The sequence below is a fragment of the Haliotis rubra genome, unplaced genomic scaffold, assembly GCF_003918875.1.
Source record: "Haliotis rubra isolate DU_JTF1 unplaced genomic scaffold, ASM391887v1 Scf435, whole genome shotgun sequence".
In the NCBI taxonomy this organism is placed as follows: Eukaryota; Metazoa; Mollusca; class Gastropoda; order Lepetellida; family Haliotidae; genus Haliotis; species Haliotis rubra.
The window spans coordinates 917666-940327 of NW_025767119.1; the positions used below are offsets into that span (position 1 = coordinate 917666).

The 22662-nt window shown below is 39.3% G+C and overlaps 1 protein-coding gene across 1 annotated transcript; it reads left to right on the forward strand.

Moving 5' to 3' along the window:
• Positions 1 to 6188: 6188 nt before the first annotated feature.
• LOC124289174 (GTPase IMAP family member 4-like) lies at positions 6189 to 13439 on the forward strand. Its single transcript, XM_046725782.1, has 3 exons — positions 6189 to 6229; positions 7085 to 7124; positions 7574 to 13439. Exons 2-3 carry the CDS (start codon positions 7112 to 7114, stop codon positions 8707 to 8709), a joined length of 1149 nt encoding a protein of 382 aa, XP_046581738.1. The 5' UTR covers positions 6189 to 6229; positions 7085 to 7111; the 3' UTR covers positions 8710 to 13439.
• Positions 13440 to 22662: the final 9223 nt, after the last annotated feature.

Genomic DNA, 22662 nt, shown 5'->3' on the forward strand with positions numbered 1-22662 from the left:
TGGGATATTGATGGATACATTCCTCGAAAAAGTAATAGCCTGACATCATTATAACTACCTGTTTTAGTTTTAATAACTGCATTCTGTTTTTATTCATTTGTCGCAGCATTCCACAGAATCCATGATTTCGTCGTGAAGTAATGAGACAGACAACATACACTAGGGCGTGTGTGCGAATTATGATTTACAATGTCTAGATATTCAAGTTATAAGTAAAGGCAGATCGCCTGATAATAAACTAATTAGGATTATAAGACCAAATAGAAAGACGCACGTTGACTAGTATGGTGTCCTATAATTGCCATCGCGTGGCGCGTAAAAAAAGAACTACGTCGTGGGCGACGACGTCGATTTTGTATTTTTGTCGTAGATCATTCTTGTGTATTTCTGCACGACGTCGTTGTCGACATCGTCTTTTTTATACGACGTCGTGGGCGACGTCGCCCACGACGTAGTTCTTTTACTGGCGCCACGCGATGGCAATTATAGGGAAACCATAGATCTAGTATCTTGCTATTGAATTGGGTGAGTGGACATTAACCATGGGAATGTAGCAAGATATTTATTGCGCAGTATAAAACACTTTTGACCCTCACCTCGCTTCCGAGGAAGAAATCGTTATGTTATAAGTTGTGTCATGCCAAATCCTGTTGGCCATGATTCCAATACATATTTAACTACGAGTAGAAAGTAGTTTTGCTTTTCTTTAACAGACTTTAGCCCGTCATGTTACGATTATTAAAAATGGCAGCGCACTGTCACGAACATCCGCGAGTCTGAGAATAAATGCGATTTAGGTTTGTTTTCACCGAGTTACAAAAATCAAAACTACTTTCTGACTGGTAGTACAATATGCATTTGATTGATGTCCAACAGGATTTGCGGTGACTATATCCATATCATACCACCTCTCGAGGAAGCGGAGGTGGGTGGCCAATATCAACACTACTTTACAATATTATTGTCACTTCCAATTCACGAATCTCGCTTCCGGAGAAAGAAATCTTTATGCTTCAAGTTGTGTCATGGAAAATAGCGTTTGGTCATCAATCCTTATATATATTGTACACTACAAGTAAGTAGTTTGATTCTTTAACTTCCGCGAAGCGATCTGGACAAATTCTAAGATATCGTTCCAAGCCTAATAAACGCTTTGTTCTGCACTCACAAACATAACTCATTTACTAAATCGATTTAGCACGAACTCGGTGGGTCCTGCGGAAATTAGTACATGAGTGACACCATCGACTGACCCCCGAGGACGGCAACGCAACGATTGACAGCAACGCAACAATCTTTGCTTCAAGTTTCGTTGTTCAGACCATCTTTTAATGTTGGAATAAGGGCGAAAAGTAAATATAAAACAACATGAGCGGATTCTAATCTCTGTGTATTGTAATTTTACCCATTTAACCAGAGTACCAATTCTTTATTGAATGTTCATCATACAGTGATCTGAGAAACAGCCTCCGCCAATACCACATGCTATCAATCCCGGTGAAACATTGACAAAAGAGCAGAGTTTTGGAACATAGAGTATAAGATTAAATTCAGACATTGTACACGTTAGCATACAGCTTACCATTACATATGGCGCTGGATTGTATTTCTCATCTTTATAATTGTAAAACGGGTTCAGGGTCTCTTGCCGTGAAATTAACTCTCACTGACCAGATATAAGCTTCAATGATGATACATATTTTAAACCTCAACGCGGACAAATCTTCACTCCCCTCAAATCTCTAAAACATTGTTGAACGCTTGGAAACGTGTTCACTGCGAACGTCGTCAAACTCCCAAGTCCAAGTTCTCCCTGAGAACTGGTCTCAATTTCAGAGCTCGGATCTTATCTTCTGACAGCGCGAGTTTCACAATAATTGGACGTGGTTTAGTTACATGTTGACGTTTAGCGCCAATGCGGTGTGCGCGAATCACGTCAGACGATTGCCATGTCATACAGGTCAAGTATGTATCAAATGTAGACAACAGAATCTCTTTACATGACATTGACTTCTCACCGTCAGCTTCCGGAATAACATGTAGGGGGATGTTGTCACGTCGACGAACAACCTCGTTAATCTCCAGGTTATACGTTACGATAAATCTCCACTAAACCATGGATGCATCTTCGGCTCGGCCCGATGATTATATTACCTCCCGTGGCTGGAGTTTTACCCAATCAGGTGTCTACAATGGGAAGCTGAGCGTACCAATCACAACACACTTTCGCTTCTTTTACCTAATCGATTAAACTTGGCAACACGATTGTTGTTTAGGTACTCTGAAAGAGGTACAAGGAGTTCTTGCATATATTTTATTAGGTTTCACAACTGTTAGTTTGTCTGTATGATTTTCCCCAAAATCTGAGTCGCACTGCGAACAAACTTTCGCGGCTGCGACTGTTATCTTTGTTGACACTGGCAAATCGGCAAATCGAGGATGGTCGACTAAATACCTCAAGTTTATCTAAATCGTCGTCAATTTTGGTCATAAGTTCGTAAATGTTATCAACTTTTTCCGAAAAGGCGTCAAAATCCGTATGCATACTCTCGGTGGTTTTTTTTCCGGTTCTCTCTATCCAATTTGATAAGGTTAACAGTTTTATCAAGTTTATCATATCTAGAAGGAATCGACTTCACGTCTTCTTTCAACGATGTGATTTATTCACTCGGCTCGGACTTGTCTTCTAATTTGGCCATAATGGAATCTTATTAAGCTTCTTCAAGTGTAAAGGGTCCCGGGTTTAACTCCACATCGTCAGAGCACAATAAGATCTTCTCACGTTGTACCCATGTTGGGTAACATTGGCTTTCCGAATGACACATGAATGCAATAATAATAGGAAGAATGATAAGGACACTGATATGACGAGGAACTAATGAACAACTGGCAGTCATTATCAATGATTAATATTAGGCCAGATTTATAATAAGTAGTCAAGGCAACGGCACACCTGGGGTCAAGGGGAACAGAGCTCCAAACACAGTAGCAGGTGTAAGTAGTAATCAGCTTTTAAAGAGCAGAAATTTACTTTTGCTTGGAGCGCTGTATTATTAATGGATGGATCAGCGAGCCCCGATTTATATACAACAGAATCAGCACATGAGGAACTAAAAGACTCGACATTTTATCATCTTAATGTCAGCATCAGCTGTAACAGATCTACACAACACAATGACAGAACGTGTTAGGAAAAGCGATTTTCACTAATCTAATCTGGTATCTTTAAAGCGACATAACACATGTAATTCGGTATCTGTTGCAGCCAAATGTGTATGTATAAAACTTCAGAGGTGTGTTAATACATATAGCTTATAAAATGTCCAATATGTGAACGCGCCCGTTTCCAAATTTGCGTTTTCTTCAATGTCTGTTGTGGCCACCATGTGCCCCAAAAACTGCTCTTCATCGTCTTGGAATGGACTGAATAAGTCTTTGATTTCGAACTTATGGAATTCTGGCCCATTCCTCTTGCAATGCCTGGGACAGTTGATGGAGTAGAGATTGCTTGATGGAGTTGAGATTGGGCGATTTCGAAGGTCAAGGAAACACTGTAATGTTATTCTGAAGATGCTGAATAGTGGCATGTGCTGTGTGTGGCATTATCTTGCTGGATCAACTCCCTCAATGATAGGGATCATGTGAAGCCTTAAGATTTCGTCTCCATACCGAATACCAGTTAAATTGTCCCGAGGGCGTACAAAGTTAGATTTGGGCATGACTCGTCAATAAAGCATACACGTTGCCAGTTTTGTACATTCCAGAATCGAACTTTATTGCACCACTGGACCCGTCGACGTCGATAGTGTCGTCGCAGTACAAGGCCGAAACAGGGTCCCCTCGTAATCGATTACGAACGGTTTGAAATGACTGCAGTGGTAATCCGGCCTTATATAGGCAATGTCCTCGCTCACGTTTCCTCAGAACTGCACGTGCATATTACGAACCACTTTTTCTCCATGACATTTTCATGCATGTTGATACTTTCAAACGTAAGCGTGCATTAAAATTACCGAAGATGCGTTTTTGCTCTGTGCGTTTGTTCATGTACACAAACCAGCATTGTAATGGCGAACAATCAAACACTAATTTTGAAAAATAATTGACATTTCATTTATCAATATTCTTTTTGGTTAGAGTTTATCTGTACCCGTGATCCCGTAAGCAAACTGATCATGGTACTGCTACCTATGCGAGTCATAAGCTACACAATACTGATATTTAAGCTAACTTTCATGCTGAACCAGGTCATCTGACCCTGGGTGTAAAGCTCACTAACCAGCAACATCACGGCGGGGACGCCACAAATTTGCTTCACACATTGTACCTATGTGGGGACAGCCTGGTAGGTACTGTTGTCGAAGCAATATGGTAACAGTCAGGGATAAGGATCGCCGATTTGGTTGATACAATCACCCTATCCCAATTGCGTAGACCAATATTCGTGTTGTTGATTACTGGATTGTCTGGTCCAGACTCGATTATTTACAGGAAGCCGCCATACAGCTGGAATATAGCTGGGTGCGGCTTTAAACAACAAACCAACGACAAGGAGTATTTGTAACGACGTGAAGGTTTGTATCAACGTCTTTTGTAGTATTTTTTCAGCTTAGTTACGTTAGGTTCTTACATTTGCCAGTTATCTCAATGTGATGTGTCAGGCTGCACCTGTAGTAATGTACCCGCCAAACAACTACAAACAGAGCCTTGGAACTAAATATACCTTCAAACTGACACGCAAAGAACAACTACTCTACTGACGATCAGTGTCTTCTTTCACCCTGTTTATAAAGCGTGTACAATCGATCACTTGCTCGTAAAACCCATTGCTCGGGAATCCAGTGATCAGCTGAAATCTGAGAATATGTATGCTATACACCGTGTTATTGCGTGTTCGATAATAGTTGGTGTGGTATTCTACGAGACGCTAAAGCTGCTTCGTTTGAAACATGAACGGTATTCAGAGGCCGCTATCATAATAATAAATCATTAACATCAAGGTTGATTGTACGAGGATCTGAGTTGACACTATTGGTATATACTGCGTGTTAGATAATAACGGCATGTCAGTGTCTCCTATTAATAGCGTTCTACATCAGTCACGCTATGTCGAGGCCTTATTCTACCCAAGCAACTGTATGCGTTCAAACTGAATTGAGTTGCTATATGTAAACAGGAATAATTTCAAAATATATAATAATTCATGAACACTTATAGATGAGTTAACGGACTTTTAAGTTCATGTGTTGACAGTTAAAGTCACTTCGCAAAAAGAGCACTATTAACAGTAACTTTACTGGTATCAGTACAATCATATTTTACGTGCTGCTATTACTTCCCAACAATTGTTCATATGGCATATTACCCCTGATAATCCGGTTTAGAATTGGTCTTCAGCAACTCAGCTTGTCTTGAGAGGCAAACAACTGGTGGTCAGGATCGCGGACTTGGTTGGCACATGTCATCGTATCTCAGCTGCGTAGATCGATGTTCATGTTGTTGACTTTTTAACAGTTCATACATTTTTATGATTGTCTGGTGACTAATGGTGAATACATTTTCTACGTGTTATTTTCTTTCAGTTCTCTTTCCACTTGGGCATTTGCAATGATACATGAATTTGGTGAACTGGAGTCAATTTATGGATATTAATTAATAGTGTTAATATGTGGATGTTCTTTTTTTATTTACCTGTATTCCCGTATATTGCTATGTCGCCAATAAATGCTGTAGATATAATATCTCTGATGTGTTTATCTGAACTTGTCATTCATATGACTATACGGTGTTTGTGTTTCTTATAGGTCGCTTGGCAGCACATTTTATGTTTTGCAGATTGAATATATTTGCTGTGTGTGACACAACACTAAAATAATCTTCTTCTTCTTCTCCTCCTTCTTCTTCTTCGTCTCCGTCTGCTTCTCGAGACACGTGATTTTGCCAAGTGAGGCCAGGAATGAACATGGCTGCCATTTTCTTCTTTGTGATTTTCTCCACCTGCCGACAGTAGAACGTCACGTGTTCTCCCACGTGTGTCTGTTTGACTGCACAGACATTCGACGACGATCTCACCTGACCCAGGTTGTGTGTGTTATTGAGCTGGTCACGTGACTAACTGTACCTGAGATGCATGAGTATAAAACCAGCGACAGCCGTCATATGCTGCATTACAGCCGGGACCTGACTGGTTGAGGCTGAGCACACAGCTGGTAGGGCGAGCACACAGCGGGTGAGTACTGCTGATACTTTTAGTGCTGATTTACTGCTACTTATTTTGGCAAGATGTCGTCTACATGTTAACCGATGCATGTGTATTCATTCATGTCTTTGACATTATGTCTACATGTATCATGAGACATAATTCAACTTATTGTGACTTAAATCAGCGAATTTCTAGCAAATGTCTAGCATTATCAAAATACTGTTTGGCCTGTGGGCGATAATATTTTCAAATGCATAGTATCATGGCATACTATTCAACATATTTTATCCTCATTCAACTTATTTTAGCACGCTTGAACAGACAGTCAAATGATTGGCATGATACTCATCGATTTACGCGGTTGAGATACTATGGCATGCATCAACTTGTCAGCGAACCTGAGCACCCGATCCTGTTAGTCGCCTCCAACGACAAGCATGGGTTCCTGAAGATCAATATTAGACCTGTTCTTTACATGTTTTCAAGTTGCGAGTTTCGTAGAGATAACAGATACCATGCGTGCCCAGCTTGATAAACAATCGTGTGCTGAGTAGCAATCGTGTGCTGCTAAGAGATCATTGACGTTTTGAAATATACCTGTAAAATAATGTTATAAAATATGCTGATTCATGTGTCAAGATACCTCGTTTACTAAACATGTCTGTGTTTTGACGTCTATTATTGAAAACAAAATGTATAATTTACTGTTGGGGTTCACAATCAATTCAATATGCCTCGTCCTGTAAACACAAACTCATTGAACAGAAAGATGTAACAAGAAGAAACGCTTGATGTGTGCTTTCAACAGACCGACAACGTCTATTTTAACATCGGACAGGAATGTTCACGTTGGTGTTGAAACTAGTTTGTTTTTCATTTCAGACTGTATAAAGTGCAAAACCCTTCGCAATGGCTGGCAGAGGTATTTTTTACTATCGTAAACTGTGTTCAAGTTGCACGAGAAAACTGCATTGAAATTGCATTGAAATTGCATGGAAGTGTGTCAAACTGTAATACATATCGGACTATCAGGTTGAACGGAGTCCATGCGCACATTTGGTTCACATTTGAGACGACTGTTATTCACAGGCGTTTAACCTGAGCTGATTGACCAGATAGTTAGGTGATTCATTGTCATTAGCTTAGCATGTTGTTACAACTAAGTGAAACAGAAGCATTACAATCATGTCAATAATTCTTAAGGTTGTGATCATATTTATGAGCACAATAATTAGTACAGGAAATCAACACTTACAAACTAGCATTCGACCTTACCACATTCTAATGGCAGTTGGTTAAAAGTTAAGTGTCAGTATCATGTGATATGATAATTGTTTATGGTGTGTGAAACCATGATTATCTTCTTCACAGGAAATCCTACCAGCTTTCTGGACAGGGAAATTCGAATGGTACTTGTTGGAAGGACTGGAGCTGGTAAAAGTGCAACAGGGAATACAATAATTGGAACTGGAAAGTTGGCACAGATATTTAAATCGTTATCAAAGGCAGTGTCTGTTACAAGGACATGCAAACAGCATTCCTTTAAACGCTTTGGGTACGACTTGCAACTTGTTGACGTCCCAGGATTTTGTGACACAAGCAGATCACATGAAGACATCAGGCAAGAGGTCATGAAATGTGTGGGGATGTCTTCTCCTGGAATACACGCCATTCTTTTCATCGTTAGAATTGGTAGGATGGATGAAGTAGACAGAAATACACTGGAAAGGTTCCTGCAATGCTTTGGAGAAGAAGCTAAAAGATTCGTCATTGTTATATTTACTGGAAAAGATGACTTGGAGGAGGACGGTGAAACTATTGACCACTACTTATGTGATTGCCCAGTGAAACTGAAGCTTTTTTTATTTGATGCAAGTCTTCGTTTTATGGCTATCAACAACAGAGGGACGGATGAAGAAAAGGAGACATTCACCAAAGAACTGATAGTCAAGATAAAACGCATGGTTGATGAAAATGGCAGTCAGTGCTACACAAATGAGATGTACGAGAGATGTGAAGCTGATCTTAAAGAAGCTGGAAAAAGAGAAAAACTTGAAGGGAAGAGGCAGCAGGAATTCGAGGATAAACTTAAACAAGAAGCTGCTGCCTTTGAAGAACAGTTACAGAGTCATCGTCTTCAAATGCAAGAAATGGAGAAAAAACTGAAACAAGAACGAAAATCAAGGGAACAAAAAGATGATGAGCAGTTGAAAGAACGTCTTAAAGCCGTAGAACTGAGGCAAAAGGAAGAAGAGGAAAAGAAATGTTTGGAAGAAGAAAAGAAACGACAGGCAGAACAAAAGGAAGCTCAGGAAAACACGAGAAGAGAGCTTGAGAGAATAAAAGATATCCAGAGAATACAGATGGAAGACTTTGAGCGTAGGAAAGAAGAACTGCATCTTGAAGAGATCCGTAAACAAATTCGAGAGAAGATAGAAGAAGGCAACATGGGTTTCATACGAACTGCTTGGCAATCAGTAAAGAATGTTGTGTCTACACTTTGGTAATGACAGCTATGTCAGAAAGAACAGCAAGATATATCAAGTATCTCATTGCTCAGTTTCCACGTGTGCGATTATTGCGGGAGATATGAAAAATGTGTTTTCCCGCCTATGTGGAAATTGACCCATGAGAGCTGTCTCCGAGTCAATCAGAGAATTACGGAAACTGTCGATGTTTACCAAAGAGAGGCCAGACGTTTGGTCAAAGCAAAGGGTAGTGCTAATGCGAGGGTCAGTGGTCAAATATGAAATGCAGGCAGACATATTGAATACGATGAGCAGAAAGGTAAAAGAATTACCTATAGGCTCAGTACAATGTTCTTGTGAAAAACGTAAGGTTTGATTGAACCGCACGTTAAGATAGTCGGGCTGTCCGGTTTTCGATCCATTTTTTAGCATCGGGAGTGTCACCCGTTGTGTATGCTATTAATGAGGGTAGCGATAGAATTTTCAAAAAAATCTTTATTTATTCACTGACTTTGTTCAAATTTGAAATGTATATTAATCATAACATATACAAGCAATATATGAGTGGAAAATTATATATTTGTATTATAAAGAAATTATCGTCCAAACACTGATTCGAACCCCTGTGCTGTCTTTTCTCTGACGTTAAGTAACCTTTCGTTCAACAAAACAATCTGTTATCGGTTCATTCGCTCCATTTTACCATTTTAGGGTTGGAATCATCTCCTCGTCTGAAGCTGCAGGAAATGTTTAGTCTCAGAAATGAGGAAAAGAGTTGAAACATAAGTGACTGCTACAGTTCCCTATTTTAAGTTGTACCAGATATTCCTGTCTTTACAGGTTAAAGTGTTCTAGCCTTTGCTTGTGTTTGCGAATGGAGCATTGTGATACAGAATTCGCTCACGATTTTCGTGAACACGTGTTCTTGTTTATTTGTATGTTTTGTTTGTTTGTGTAGCGTCGCACTCGCTAATATCACCAGGTGATTATAGGATGTTCATAATCGTGTTAAACCAGACATTTTATGTCTAAATCAAGCAGCAGTCCAGATCCGGGTTAGATTTGGTCTTCAGCAACACATGCTTGCTGCACGAGCCGACTAACTGACAAGCTCAATGACTGGGCTGACGCATATTGAGTAGATCGTTGCGCATGTTAGTTGCTGTGTGTGTGTTTGTTTGTTTGTGCGTGCGTGCGTGTGTGTGAATTATCTGGGTATCGCTGGGCGTTTCATTGTCCTGAAAGACCTTACATTTGTTTAGTACTTGGCTAATGTGAATTATGTGTAGCTTGGTGTGTACACAAAACCTTCTGGAGGAGACAGAAGTCGTTATCAATAACCGTTTGACATGTTCTGCAACTGTTCCTTGTAAAATGTACCTTTTCGTCTGTGTCGTCTGCCTTTTAGCCCTTTTGCCAAGGCTTTGCATTAGACGTAGCTCAGTTGTAGCTAGATCTGTAGAAGATGTGATATACTATCTTCTGGATTTTTGTGTCTCATGATAGACTCTTGTCTTAGAAACAATATGAGAAAGGGACGGACACTACAGACTAGCAAATCACCGGATTAACCGTGGAAGACTTACGAGGCAGATGAGACTTCAGACGGTCAGACTCGGTGTGCAACTGAAAGAGAATAATCTGCTACGCACTCAAAACTGTGCTCTTTTTTCTTATTTTCCCCCTGTGATTACAGAGCATTCTTGGAGACATGACAAACTAAAAGAATTAACTATATAAATTTCCAGGATCGATGTGAAACCAGGAAGTGTGACCAACTCATGACAAGGATCAAACTGGAAATAAAGTGACACGAACAGCAAAAAACACAAGAAGAACTTGTGTTTGTATTGCGGACCTAAATGTGAACACTCAACACGGATTTACCTCATTGAAGCGTTGGTAAATATACCAACTTTCTACTCTCTTGTAAATCATGAAAATAATGCCTAACTGTGTACGCCCTGACCAGTCAGTATATCTCTAACACTTTTAGGCTGTAATGTACACCACTATTTTATCTAATAGAAATGGGTTCTTTGTTATACTATGGATAAAACAGTATCAGTTTATTGTATGATACAAGCCAGATGTTCCGTCAATTCATAACCCTACAAATTTATATGTACGTCTTAAAACTAATTCCGTGGACAAGAAGCTTTATTTCTCTCGATTTTATTATTCAGTTAGCACCATATGATGATATCAATAGTGTATAAAGTAGCCTCATGCTGTTTAATACAGACCAAAGGCTATGTGCTACATTAGTCTGATGTTCAGATGATGCAGGATAACTAAAACTTTCCATACCTCTCGTAAAGAATCCTTTCGTCGTTGGGAAATATTACCTTTTGTTTCATGATTTAGCTTGTATTATATCAGCGCACCATTAGAGTATAAAGTTGCTTCATAGTGCTCAATATATACTTGATGCACTGCCTTACACAAGCCAGTCGATACATCGATCCATGATACAACCTTCTATGTCGTTTCGTAAAGGAATTCTTGTTGCTAAGAAACATCTTTCTCTTGGCTATATAGCGCTGCTTCATACTGCGTAGTATATACATCACTAAACTAATGGTGTAGTTAAGAAGTATTATCTCCCTTGTTTCATGACACAGTTTGTATTATATCATGCTACCAGCAGTGCATAAAGCTGCTTCATGCCGTGTAATTCAGACCATAGGTTTTTGCATGGTATAAGCCAGATGTTCCGTTGACGTATAAAAATTAGAATCCTTTATAAATTGTGCAAAACTAATTCAGTGGATAGGCAGTATTGCTATACCACAGTACTAATTCTATGTAATGTTGTTACACATTGTTTAATAGAGGCTGTAAAACTCTCTTTGAAAAATGTTGAATGTAGGAGCGCGAGTAACATCCCAGTATGGAGGAAATCGCCCACCACCTTTTTTCAGTTTCATTGTTTATGCTTTCATTACACCTTTACACAGCTATACATGAAAAAACAAAATTATTTTTATCGTAAAATGTTAAATTATAATGATAAGTCTCTCAAAGTTGCAAAATGGGATCCAGAATTGACATAGTATTTGCTAATTGCAGAGGCCTAGCTGACAAAATGAAACGTAAGGGAATCATGAGACTGTACGGAAAAGAAATTTCTCAATAATATGTCTCCAAGACATCGATATATCTAAGAATGATGCAAATTCTGTGGGGAATGAATGGGGAACAAAAATATTATCGCTCCTTACTCATCGTGCAGTAGCTATTCTTTTAATAACAAAGTAGAAATAGAAATTCATTGTGATAAAGTTGACAAAAATGAAAACTTATCGTAACCGACTGTACGATTGACACCATAAGGACAACAATTGCTAATATATATGGTCCTAACCATGATGATATAAAATTTTATGAAAACTTGTTTACTGATATAGATAACTTTGAAAATGATTCCTTAATCTTATGTGGAGAATGGAACCTTGATCCTAACCTGGACCTGGAAAACTATAAGAATATCAATAACCCCAAAGCACGGAAGTATGTCTTAGAAAAAATAGAAAAATATAACCTAAGTGATGCTTGGCGGCCAACAAATGGTAAGAAAAATATATACATGGTAGCGGAAGAACCTTAGACAACAGGCTCGTCTCGATTTTTTCTTAGCATCAGAAAATATCTTTAATATAACTCTGGAGTCTTATCATCCCTGGATACAAATCTGACCATTCGGCCATCACACTATCATTCTCAAATAACCTTAGCAAACAAAGAGGAAAAGGATGCTGGAAATTTAATGCCTCGCTGTTATACCATAAGGAATTTATGTCCAATGTTCAGAATATGTTACGAGAAACAAAAATTGAATACGCAGATAATGAACAAATCGACAACAATGCTGAAGATATTGATGACTTGGATCTTAAGTTAAAAATCTCTAAGGGTTTATTCTCAGAGACATTACTTATGGAAATACGAGGCTACTGTATATCAGTTTCATCATTTATAAAAAAAGATAAATGTAACAAACTCCAGAACCTAGAAAACAAAGTAGCTGAAATTGAAGATGACATTAGAAAAGATTATCAAAGTATAAATGAAAAGACACTTTGAGACCTCTCAAGACTTAAAAAAGAATTTGAAAATATGAAAGAAGAAGAAACCAGGGGACACCTTATAAGAACACGTCTTAGGTTGTATGAAGAAGGAGAAAACCTTCAAATTATTTTTGCAATTTGGAGAATAGAGATTATACAAATAAACTAATCAATCAAGTGATAAATAGTAATAACTGTATAATAATTGATGGAAAAAAATGAACTCAGACACTATATGCAGAGTAAACTGAAACCGACCATGAGATGGCAGAAAACATATTAGAAACAATAGATACTCAGGAAATGAAGGAAGATTTATTTGACAGACTTGAAGAGCCAATTACACTTAAAGAAACTGCAACAGCCGTAAAAAGCATGAACAATAGTAATAGCCCATGAATTGATTGATTTCCAGTAGAGTTTTTCAAAGGTTTTTTTTAAAGATATAGGAAAATGGATTTTTAGGTTTATTTCAGAAGTCTTTGTTGAAGAAAAGCTATCGGATACTGTAAACAGAGGTCTTATTACCTGCTTACCAAAAGCTAATAAAGATAGGCAATACTTAAAAACTGGGCGCCATAACTCGACATTAAACAACCTTTAATATCGCCGCGCGATGTATCACTGATAATATTAGAAACTTGTATGACATAATATATGAGCTGAAAAATGAGGATAGACCAGGCTTGTTAATTCCTTGTAAAAACATTTGATAGTGTTTCAAAACATTTCATACTCAAAGTGTTAAAGAAATTCGGTTTTGGACCAAAAATGACAAAATGGATTAGAATCCTCACCAACAACGTTAACTCATGTGTAATTCAAAACGGACGAGGTTGTCGTAAGGGCGACCCAGTGTCCCCATATCTCTTTCTTTTTGTTGCAGAGGTACTCGGAATTATGATTACAAATAGTGTCCACATACAAGGAATAGAAATAAATAACAAAGAACATAAACTAGATCAATATGCTGACGACACAGAACCTTTTCTCGATGGAACTTAGAAATGCTTAAAGAGTGCTCTACATAAACTGGACACTTTTCACAAAATTTCTGGACTTCACGTGAATATTGAGAAGACCAACGCAATATGGCTATGATCCAAAGCAGACTCGAAGGTAACATTATGTGAAGATAGAAATTTAAATTGGATAAACTTCGAAGTATTGGGAATTACTTTAAATTCAAAGCTGGGCAATCTCTGGGTCATAAATACTAGGAAAAGACTAGCAACAATAAATAAACTACTGGCAAACTGGAGGAGAAGAAAGCTGACCTTAATAGGTAACATTATTGTTATAAAAGCATTGATACTATCTACATTAGATCATATATTCTCAGCCTTGCCAAATCCACCAAAGGGGAGTAAACAATATCAATAAGATCCTGTTCAATTTTATTTTGGATGGTTAGCAGGATAAAATCAAGAGAACTACTTTGATAAGAGACTATGAGGATGGAGGATTAAGGATGGTAGACATTACTAACTATATCTCAGCACTAACAATATCATTTTTGCGACGATATATAAAAACAGAGAATAGACCTATTCTCAGTAGGTGCTAATATCGAGAAAGTTTTTCTAACTGACAATCCTTTCTGGAAAGATACTTGTTCAGCTTGGAAACACTATTATTTGCAAAATCATAGTACCCCGTACGATATCCAGAATATCCTGAATGAACCTCTATGGCTTAACCATCAGAACAAAACCCAAAAAGATTTTGGGATGTATGTGGTAATGAAGGCTTTCTTTCATTTGATATCATTAAAAAAGCGCACAACATTAAAGGTAGGTTTCTTGACTTTGAAAGTTTAATCAATAATATTTCTGCAGAATGGAGAGGGAAAATAAAAAAATAATAACATACTGTTCTACAACCTAAGCTTATCTAAACCTTTAATGGACTTGCTCTCTGAATCTAAAAGATGCAGAATATACTACGACAACCTGCACAAAAATGTCAATCCACCTCATTCTTGTCTAAAATGAGTTTAATAATGTATGAATTGGAAACTTATAAATACACAAACAAGGGCTGTACCAAAACAGTAAATTGTGTGATTTTCAACATAAATTGTTACAAAGATGTACACAAGAAAAGAACTCTTAAAATGAAATTAATAAACAAAAATACATGCTGTTTTTGTGAAGTAGCAAATGAAGATATTCATCATGTTTATTATGAAAGTACACACATGTTAATAGTTTCTGTAAGCAGGTAGCAGAATTTATGAACAGAAGATGCACTAGCAGATGTGAACTATCAAAGGAGATTGTCTTTTTTGGACTTCCCAGATGTTTTGTATTACAAAATCACTTGATTCTGATTGTAAAAACATCATTCACAATAACAGTATTAATTCAAAAAACTTTGCTTTGACTCGTTTGTAAATACAGTGAAGGACATAATGAATATTGAAAAACATATTGCAAATATTAATCCGAAAGCCGATACTTTCAATAAGAAATGGCAACCTTTGATAAATATGGATATATAGGACAGCACTGAACTTACGATACATATTTAAAGTATTTTACTCACTAATATCATTATTAATAATATCATTACAAGTATACTTTGTCCATCAGTATAGCTACCTTGTATGAATTGTATGAACTTATATGCTACTGTATGAACACATTCTTTATTTAAAGCAAACACTATATTTTGTTCATTAATATAACTACACTGTATGAACCGTACGAACTTGTATGGTACTGTATGGACATGAAACCATTTAAAATATTTTGCTTTATATACTGTTGCATGAACATGAAACAATTTACAATATTTTGCTTTATATACTGTTGTATGAACATGAAACTTTTTACAATATTTTGCTTTATATACTGTTAATATTTCTTAGACCATTTACAATATTTTGCTTGACACCTACTGTTGTATTGAACATGAACGTCTCTTCCTATTTTGCTTTATATACTGTTGTATGAACATGAAACCATGCAATATTTTGCTTTATATACTGCATTCTATCTATGGGAACCAATCACAATATCAACATATGTCAGCTTGTTCTTTATTAAATGAAAACCAGTATACTTTGTCCATCAGTATAGCTACCTTGTATGAATTGTATGAACTTATATGTTACTTTACGAACATATTCTGTTATTTAAACATGAAACCAATCACTACACTCTGTTCATTAATATAACTATGTATATGAACATGAAACCAATCACTTGTTTGCTTTATATACTGTTGTATGAACATGAAACCAATTACAAAATTTTGCTTTATATACTGTTGTATGAACATGTTCTTTATTAAAGCAAACATTACACTCTGGCCATCAATGTAACTACTCTGTATGAACTTGTACGCTACTGTACGAACATGTAACCCTGGTGTATTGAAATAAAAATGGAAAAAATAATATATATATATATATATATATATCTTTCCGTTTTTCCTTTGATGAATAAATTCGGAAAAAAACTGATCACGGTTTATTCTTGTCTGGCTTCCAACTTCCACGTAGTATCTCAAATATACCTTAGTCTACCAAACCCGTACATCAAGGTTCAATATTCGCACAAGCAACCCTTGACCCACACAGCTCCAACACTTGGGGCTTCGTGTCCCATGTAGTCCCACACGGGGCGGAGGGGGTAGCCCAATGGTTAAAGCGATCTCTCTTCACGCCAAACACTAGGGTTCGATTCCCCACATGGGTACAATATGTGAAGCCCATTTCAGGTGTCGCCACGCCATGATATTGCGGGAATGTCCCATGCAGTTCCACACCTTCCCTTTGATCTATCCAGCCCTACAAGCGGGTATATATGTCCCATGTAGTCACACACTTTCCCCTTGATCTACCCAGCCCTACACCAAGGTCTATATGTCCCATGTAGTCCCACACCTTCACCTTGATTGAACCAGCCCTACACCCAGGTCTATATGTCCTATGTAGTCCCACACCTTCCCCTTCATCTACCTAGTCCTACACCTATGTCTATACGTCCAATGTAGTCTCACACCTTCCCCTTGACCTACCTAGTCCCACACCCATGTCTATATGTCCAATGTAGTCTTACACCTTCCCTTTGATCGATCCAGCCCTACACCCGGGTCTATATGCCCCATGTAGTCCACACCTTCCCATTGATCTACCCAGCCCTACACCCAGGTCTATATCTCCCATGTAGTCACTCACCTTCCAGTTGATCGACCCAGCCCTACACCCAAGTCTATATGTCCCATGTATTCCCACACCTTCCCCTTGATGTACCCAGCCCTACACCCAGGTCTGTATCTCCCATGTAGTCCCACACCTTCCGTTTTATCTACCCAGTCCTACACCCAGGTATATATGCCCCATTTAGTCCCACACCTTCCCCTCGATCTACCCAGCCCTACACCCAGGTCTATATCTCCCATGTAGTCACTCACCTTCCAATTGATCGACCCAGCCCTAAACTCAAGTATATATGTCCCATGTAGTCCCACACCTTCCCCTTGATCTACCCAGCTCTACCCAGCCCTACCCCCAGGTCTGTATCTCCCATGTAGTCCCACACCTTCCGTTTTATCTACCCAGTCCTACACCCAGGTATATATGCCCCATGTAGTCCCACACCCTCCCTAGATCGACCCAGCCCTACACCCAGGTCTATATGTTCCATGTAGTCCCACACCTATCCCTTGATCTACCCAGCCCTACATCCAGGTCTATATGTCCCATGTAATCCCACACCTTTACCTTGATCTACTCAGCCCTACAACCAGGTCTATATGTCCCATGTAGTCCCACACCTTCCCCTGATCTACCCAGCCCTACATCCAGGTAGTAGAAATACAATGATGGTTTTGCTGCACATGCAGCTTATAGATTTATTGATGTCTGAATGCTGTGCTATGGTAGGGTAAAAATGAGTGGATGGGTTGTGTGAGCATCGTGGGATGCGTCCTCGTTTGTCATGTAGTCGTAATATTCAGTGACGATTTTATTGATGGGGTCTGCCATAAACTCGTCGAAGTAGGCTATAATTGACTAAAGTATCAATAAGAAGTTGTAACCGTTTGTGCCCTAAACAATCGCACAGGGTGGTGAATTTCCCTCGACTTATTACTCAACGTAGGGCTGAGTAAAATATCGAGTCCACTGACGCCCGGCCCGACGCGCCTGAACAACCATTTCTCGATCAATGTCCACTTGTTGATACCTATAAATAGATGATACTTAATAAGGGGGTAATACCGTGTCGTGAGAGGCAATTTCCAATTCCTGTTGCACGAATCACCTACCTGGTCCGTCTTTCAAGTGGTTCAAATGGGTTCATCTTCTTTGATATCCACCCGATCGATAAGATACGTTTTAACGGACCATACAGGGTCTGTGGCCCAACGTTTATCCCCTCTTTTGAGTTCACCAGGCTGGTACAGATACCTCAAGACGACCCAGTCTGGTAGTTTTTCTCTTTTCCATGACGCGATGGTGCAGCTGATTCGGTCGTCACGGATTTCATTTCAATGGCTTCAACAGGTCTTTTATCTATGAGTCTAGTGACTTCGTTGTTGATTGCCGACACCACTTGCGATATGCGCACAACCCATTCCGTATCTCTGCTTCCGGGGTTTACCATGTCTTGGGCATACTGATGTTCAGACAAACGCTCAGCTAAAGTCCTTTTAAACCTTTTGACGATGGCTTGGCTTCGGTGAGCTCCGGCCACGCCTTGTCTCACCTGGACTTCATGCTTCGATAACAGCTGTGATACAACTCCCATGAACTCTTGTCCAGGGTCGACTTGTAATTCGGTCGTCCAGATCAAGCGACTGCGTTTATTAATACATTTAAAAGCCTTAACGACGGTGAAAGCATACTTATACGCTTTGTTAAGAAACAGGAGGTCGGCTTGATGGATACGATTGGGTATTGAAATGTCAAACTTTCTTCTCGGGATGTATTGGGGAGCCGGCAGGTAAACTTGATAGATAGCTTGTTTTTTAAGCCAAGCTTTGGCAGTATCCTTGGTGACTCGAGCAGCTTTGGCTAACTTCGGGATGGCACCCGTGCCTTTCCAGTTACCCCAAGGGCTGTAGCAATCCTTCTCCATGATTTATGTAGTTCATGCTATTGTCCGTTCAATTGTTGTTGTTTTTCGCTAGGGACATAATAGACTGTCTAGGCCTCAACGTGTCAGTGAAGTTTATTTTATAGGTGGTCTTAGAAACTCCCAACGAGTCGAGGTCTAGTCTGACTGTTGGTATCCATAGCCATAAGTGTGGATACCATTGTTTGAAATCCATCGTTTGGTATCCATGTGCGACAGCGACATCTTGTTGATATCCTGTGCCCGTCGCTTCTCAACATGTTCGTTTGGTGTTTGAACGTTTGATTCTTGAGGAGAGCCTGTTTGAAGAGGGTGTGTTTAATGTGCTGAGTCTCGACATAGTTTTTCACCCCCTAAGCCTGTCGGATTTCATTGTGGTCGGCTTTCTTGATGGAATACATCTTAGGTCTTAACCCAACGTATTCCGCAATGGGTGTCCCAGCACATTCGTCTTTCATCTTGCCTTGCCTTGGCTGTGTAAAGGATGCTCTTTCGGATAATCGCTCGTGTTGTACAGGTTGATGTCTTTCGGCCTTTCCTCGTACACGTCTTCGGTACGAATTTCAATCAACAGTGAATCCGTGTCGGTGTAGAGCACTTCGCACCTGTCACCGTATTGTGTCTTAAGTTTATTATATAATAAAAGTAATACATCAAATGTTTGGTTAAGTCGGGAATGTTCATCCCCACCTAGACGGGTCGATTGAGTTTGATATAGCTTTTTGTCATGTGTAGTGTCGGTCAGCACCAGTACGTCCGTTTTCAAGTAGAGATTGTGATAATCGCCTAAATGTTGACAGTTCAGTTTCTCCAACACGTTCTGGGCGTGGTGGTAATCATTCTTGGAGATGGTCGAGTCTGTTAAGCCACTGTAAAAGGAGTCCATGGGCGGTAATCATGCCTCCTCGAACTTAGACTACTCGTCCATGTACTCGTACGGGTACACACCCTTTTTTAACAGCAGAGGTCGAGTCGCTGCCTCGGTGCATGGCAAAGGTATCGTTGGCCTGACCAAACTGTCGAGGGATGACAGGAGAAACTGAGCACTATCAATGAATCTAAGACCGTTGAGCACGTTGTTGGTGGTGCTCTTTAACTTGCCCTCAATCTTCGTGATGGCCTGCATGATCAGGTGGGCATCATAACCTCTCAAATTGTGAAACACCATGGGGATGGGGATTGTTTTGTGATCGATTCTAAGTTACACATGTTGTGAGCGGCGCCTCGGTATCGACTGGTGCTGTGACAATGATTTTTTCACAGCATCCCCGTTCAGGAGTTGGTTACACACGTAGCAACTCTTATCCTTCTCGTGAGCGAGCTCATCCTCCGGTGTCATATCCATAGGGGCAGGATCCAACAAATCTTCCCTGATTTTTCTCTCTTCGCGTTGTAAGAATATGAGAAACGTTTCGGCTGCTTTGGGACCTCGATAGATCATGGGAGCATTCGTTTGTCTGTCGCATTGGACGACCATATACCTGAACCCACAAGCTTCGTGTTCCTGCGTTTTGTACGTGAAACTTTTTTCTGTTGTTTTAGGCGTGGTGTGTTCGACCTGTTTGATGAGAGCTTCGAAGTCAGCGTAGATGACGTAGGGCACGGACATTTGATGTTTGTGGTTGATGAATTTTAAGATGTTGTCATTTTCCTCAGGGATGTCGATTCTGATCACGGTCTCCCCAAACCTCTACAGTCTTCCTTCTCGACTGTAGCCATGCTGACAGAAATGTTTCTTTCTGGCGTGGTTGGATTGGTCGTACAACAGTTGGCTCAGACTTTTCATCCACTTGTAGTGATACTGGTCGCCTTTTTCGATGAGAAATAAATTCACTCTGCACACATCATTGGACTGGTAGCTGATACGGTGCACAATGGGTTTATTTCCTTCGTGGCCAAACACGTTGATGGCTAAATGGTTTTGTTTTCATTATTCTATAATATGCACAATTTTAGACATGGGTGTGGTGCGTCTATAACCTCAAAGTTGAGCTAATCGTCTGTGGGATAGCTCGAAGGTCTGTTCACAATTTTAGAATCAACAGGAAATAAGGTAGATCTCTTCAGCAGTTATCGTCGTTGTTTTTAACGTTAACGATGGCATTTTTTATTCTTTTAACACAAAGGCAAGTCTACGTATGATCCACGTTTGAATGGCCTGTAGTTCACTAAAGTCGGTACCGGAACACCTATGAGTCAATTGTTCCATCGTCTCCTGTATCTGTTGGAATGAGACATCGATTGATGTTTCAATAGAGTCGACTTGAAATATGACTTCTTGTTTGCCTCTGAAATAAGGCTTGATGTACTCGGTAGTGTGATTCGACTGGGGTTTTTGGAGTGTCATCTTTATCGTGAGCTTGTATTTGATACTTTTTAAATCACCCAACTCCTCATCAACTTTGTCCAAGATCAGGGGTTTGATGCTGTTGACGTCAATGTCAGACTGGACAGTCATTTTCCATCCTCTCAGATACTTACACACAGCTTTCTCTGTCAGTACAAATCCCAGTTTGACCAGCTCGGTGTCTTCCAGCAATACCACCAGTTGGGCTTCCCTCAGGTCTGAATAACCCTTCAACCCACGTTCTTTAGCTCGAACTTTGAGTTCTCGTAAAGTAGGGGGCTTGACATATTTCATGTCGAGCAAGGTTAGCAGTTCGTCGCCTGAAAACCAGAGTGTTTCAAGTTCACTTTTGACAAATTTAGAGTTAGTGTGCTCAGGGTAGGTTTTCGAGCATAATTTATTACTCTAGCAACTTTTTACAGTGCTATCTAGCTTTGAAACTGGTTTTTCAAACACAAACTTTGTTCTATCTCCATGAAAAATCACATGCTGTTAAATTTCGAGTGTTCTAAGTTGTCAATCGACCAATTAGCAAGCACAATTTGATCACGTTACATTGAGATTTACCAATTTTGAAACGATTGTCATCATGGAAATGGAACATTTTAACTCTGTTTCTATTTCTGCTGTATTTAATTAAATGTAGTCCTCATGAAAGTAAAACAGCTTTAAACGACAAAATACAACCTGGTAATACAGAAATAACAATCAAATATCGATATAATAATAATTAAGCTGAGTTTCAGCTGTGTTTTTTGACACCTAGAACACTTTGAGAAAAATCACGATTTTCTTCGCTCAAGTGTTCTATCTCAAATCATTGTGCGTGTGTTTCTTATTTACTTCAAGAGTTTCAGTATGTAATTTCATATTTTGTGATACTGTTTAACATGTGACATGCATGTGCAAAATTTGAAAGAATTTGATTGAAAAGTTTAGAAGATATTGTTGTTCTAAACTTCAAGATCGAATTACTCGAAAATAGGTTTTTGTGACTAAGTACATTCTGGTTTTCAGGCGACGAGTTGGGCTTTCCTCATGCGAGAATAACCACCCAATCCACATTCTTTCGCAATAGCTTTGAGTTCGCTGATGGTTGTCATGATTGCTATATCCACTTGCAAAGTCAAATGTCTAATTGATATGCTATATCCACATGCAAAGACAAATGTCTCATAGGCTCAAAATTTTCTTTTTTCCTTTTTTTTATTCTGAGTAGTCGGTTACATTCGTTGAGATAATCTTTTTTTCTTCTCATAAATCAGTTGGTTTCGGACCACGTCTGCTCCGTGGACTTTGCCAAAACCATAATGAGATTTCACTCCAATACCACATACCGAGCATGTGTAATTCAGAAAACCTTTTCTGATAGACATTGTGTATGCCGCTGTACTCGTCTGTCCTACATTTCTTGCCGCAAGTCTCAGCCTTTCCCAGAAGCACGCACTGACAACGACACCGAGCGGGTCTCATCTCCGCTATATGCACT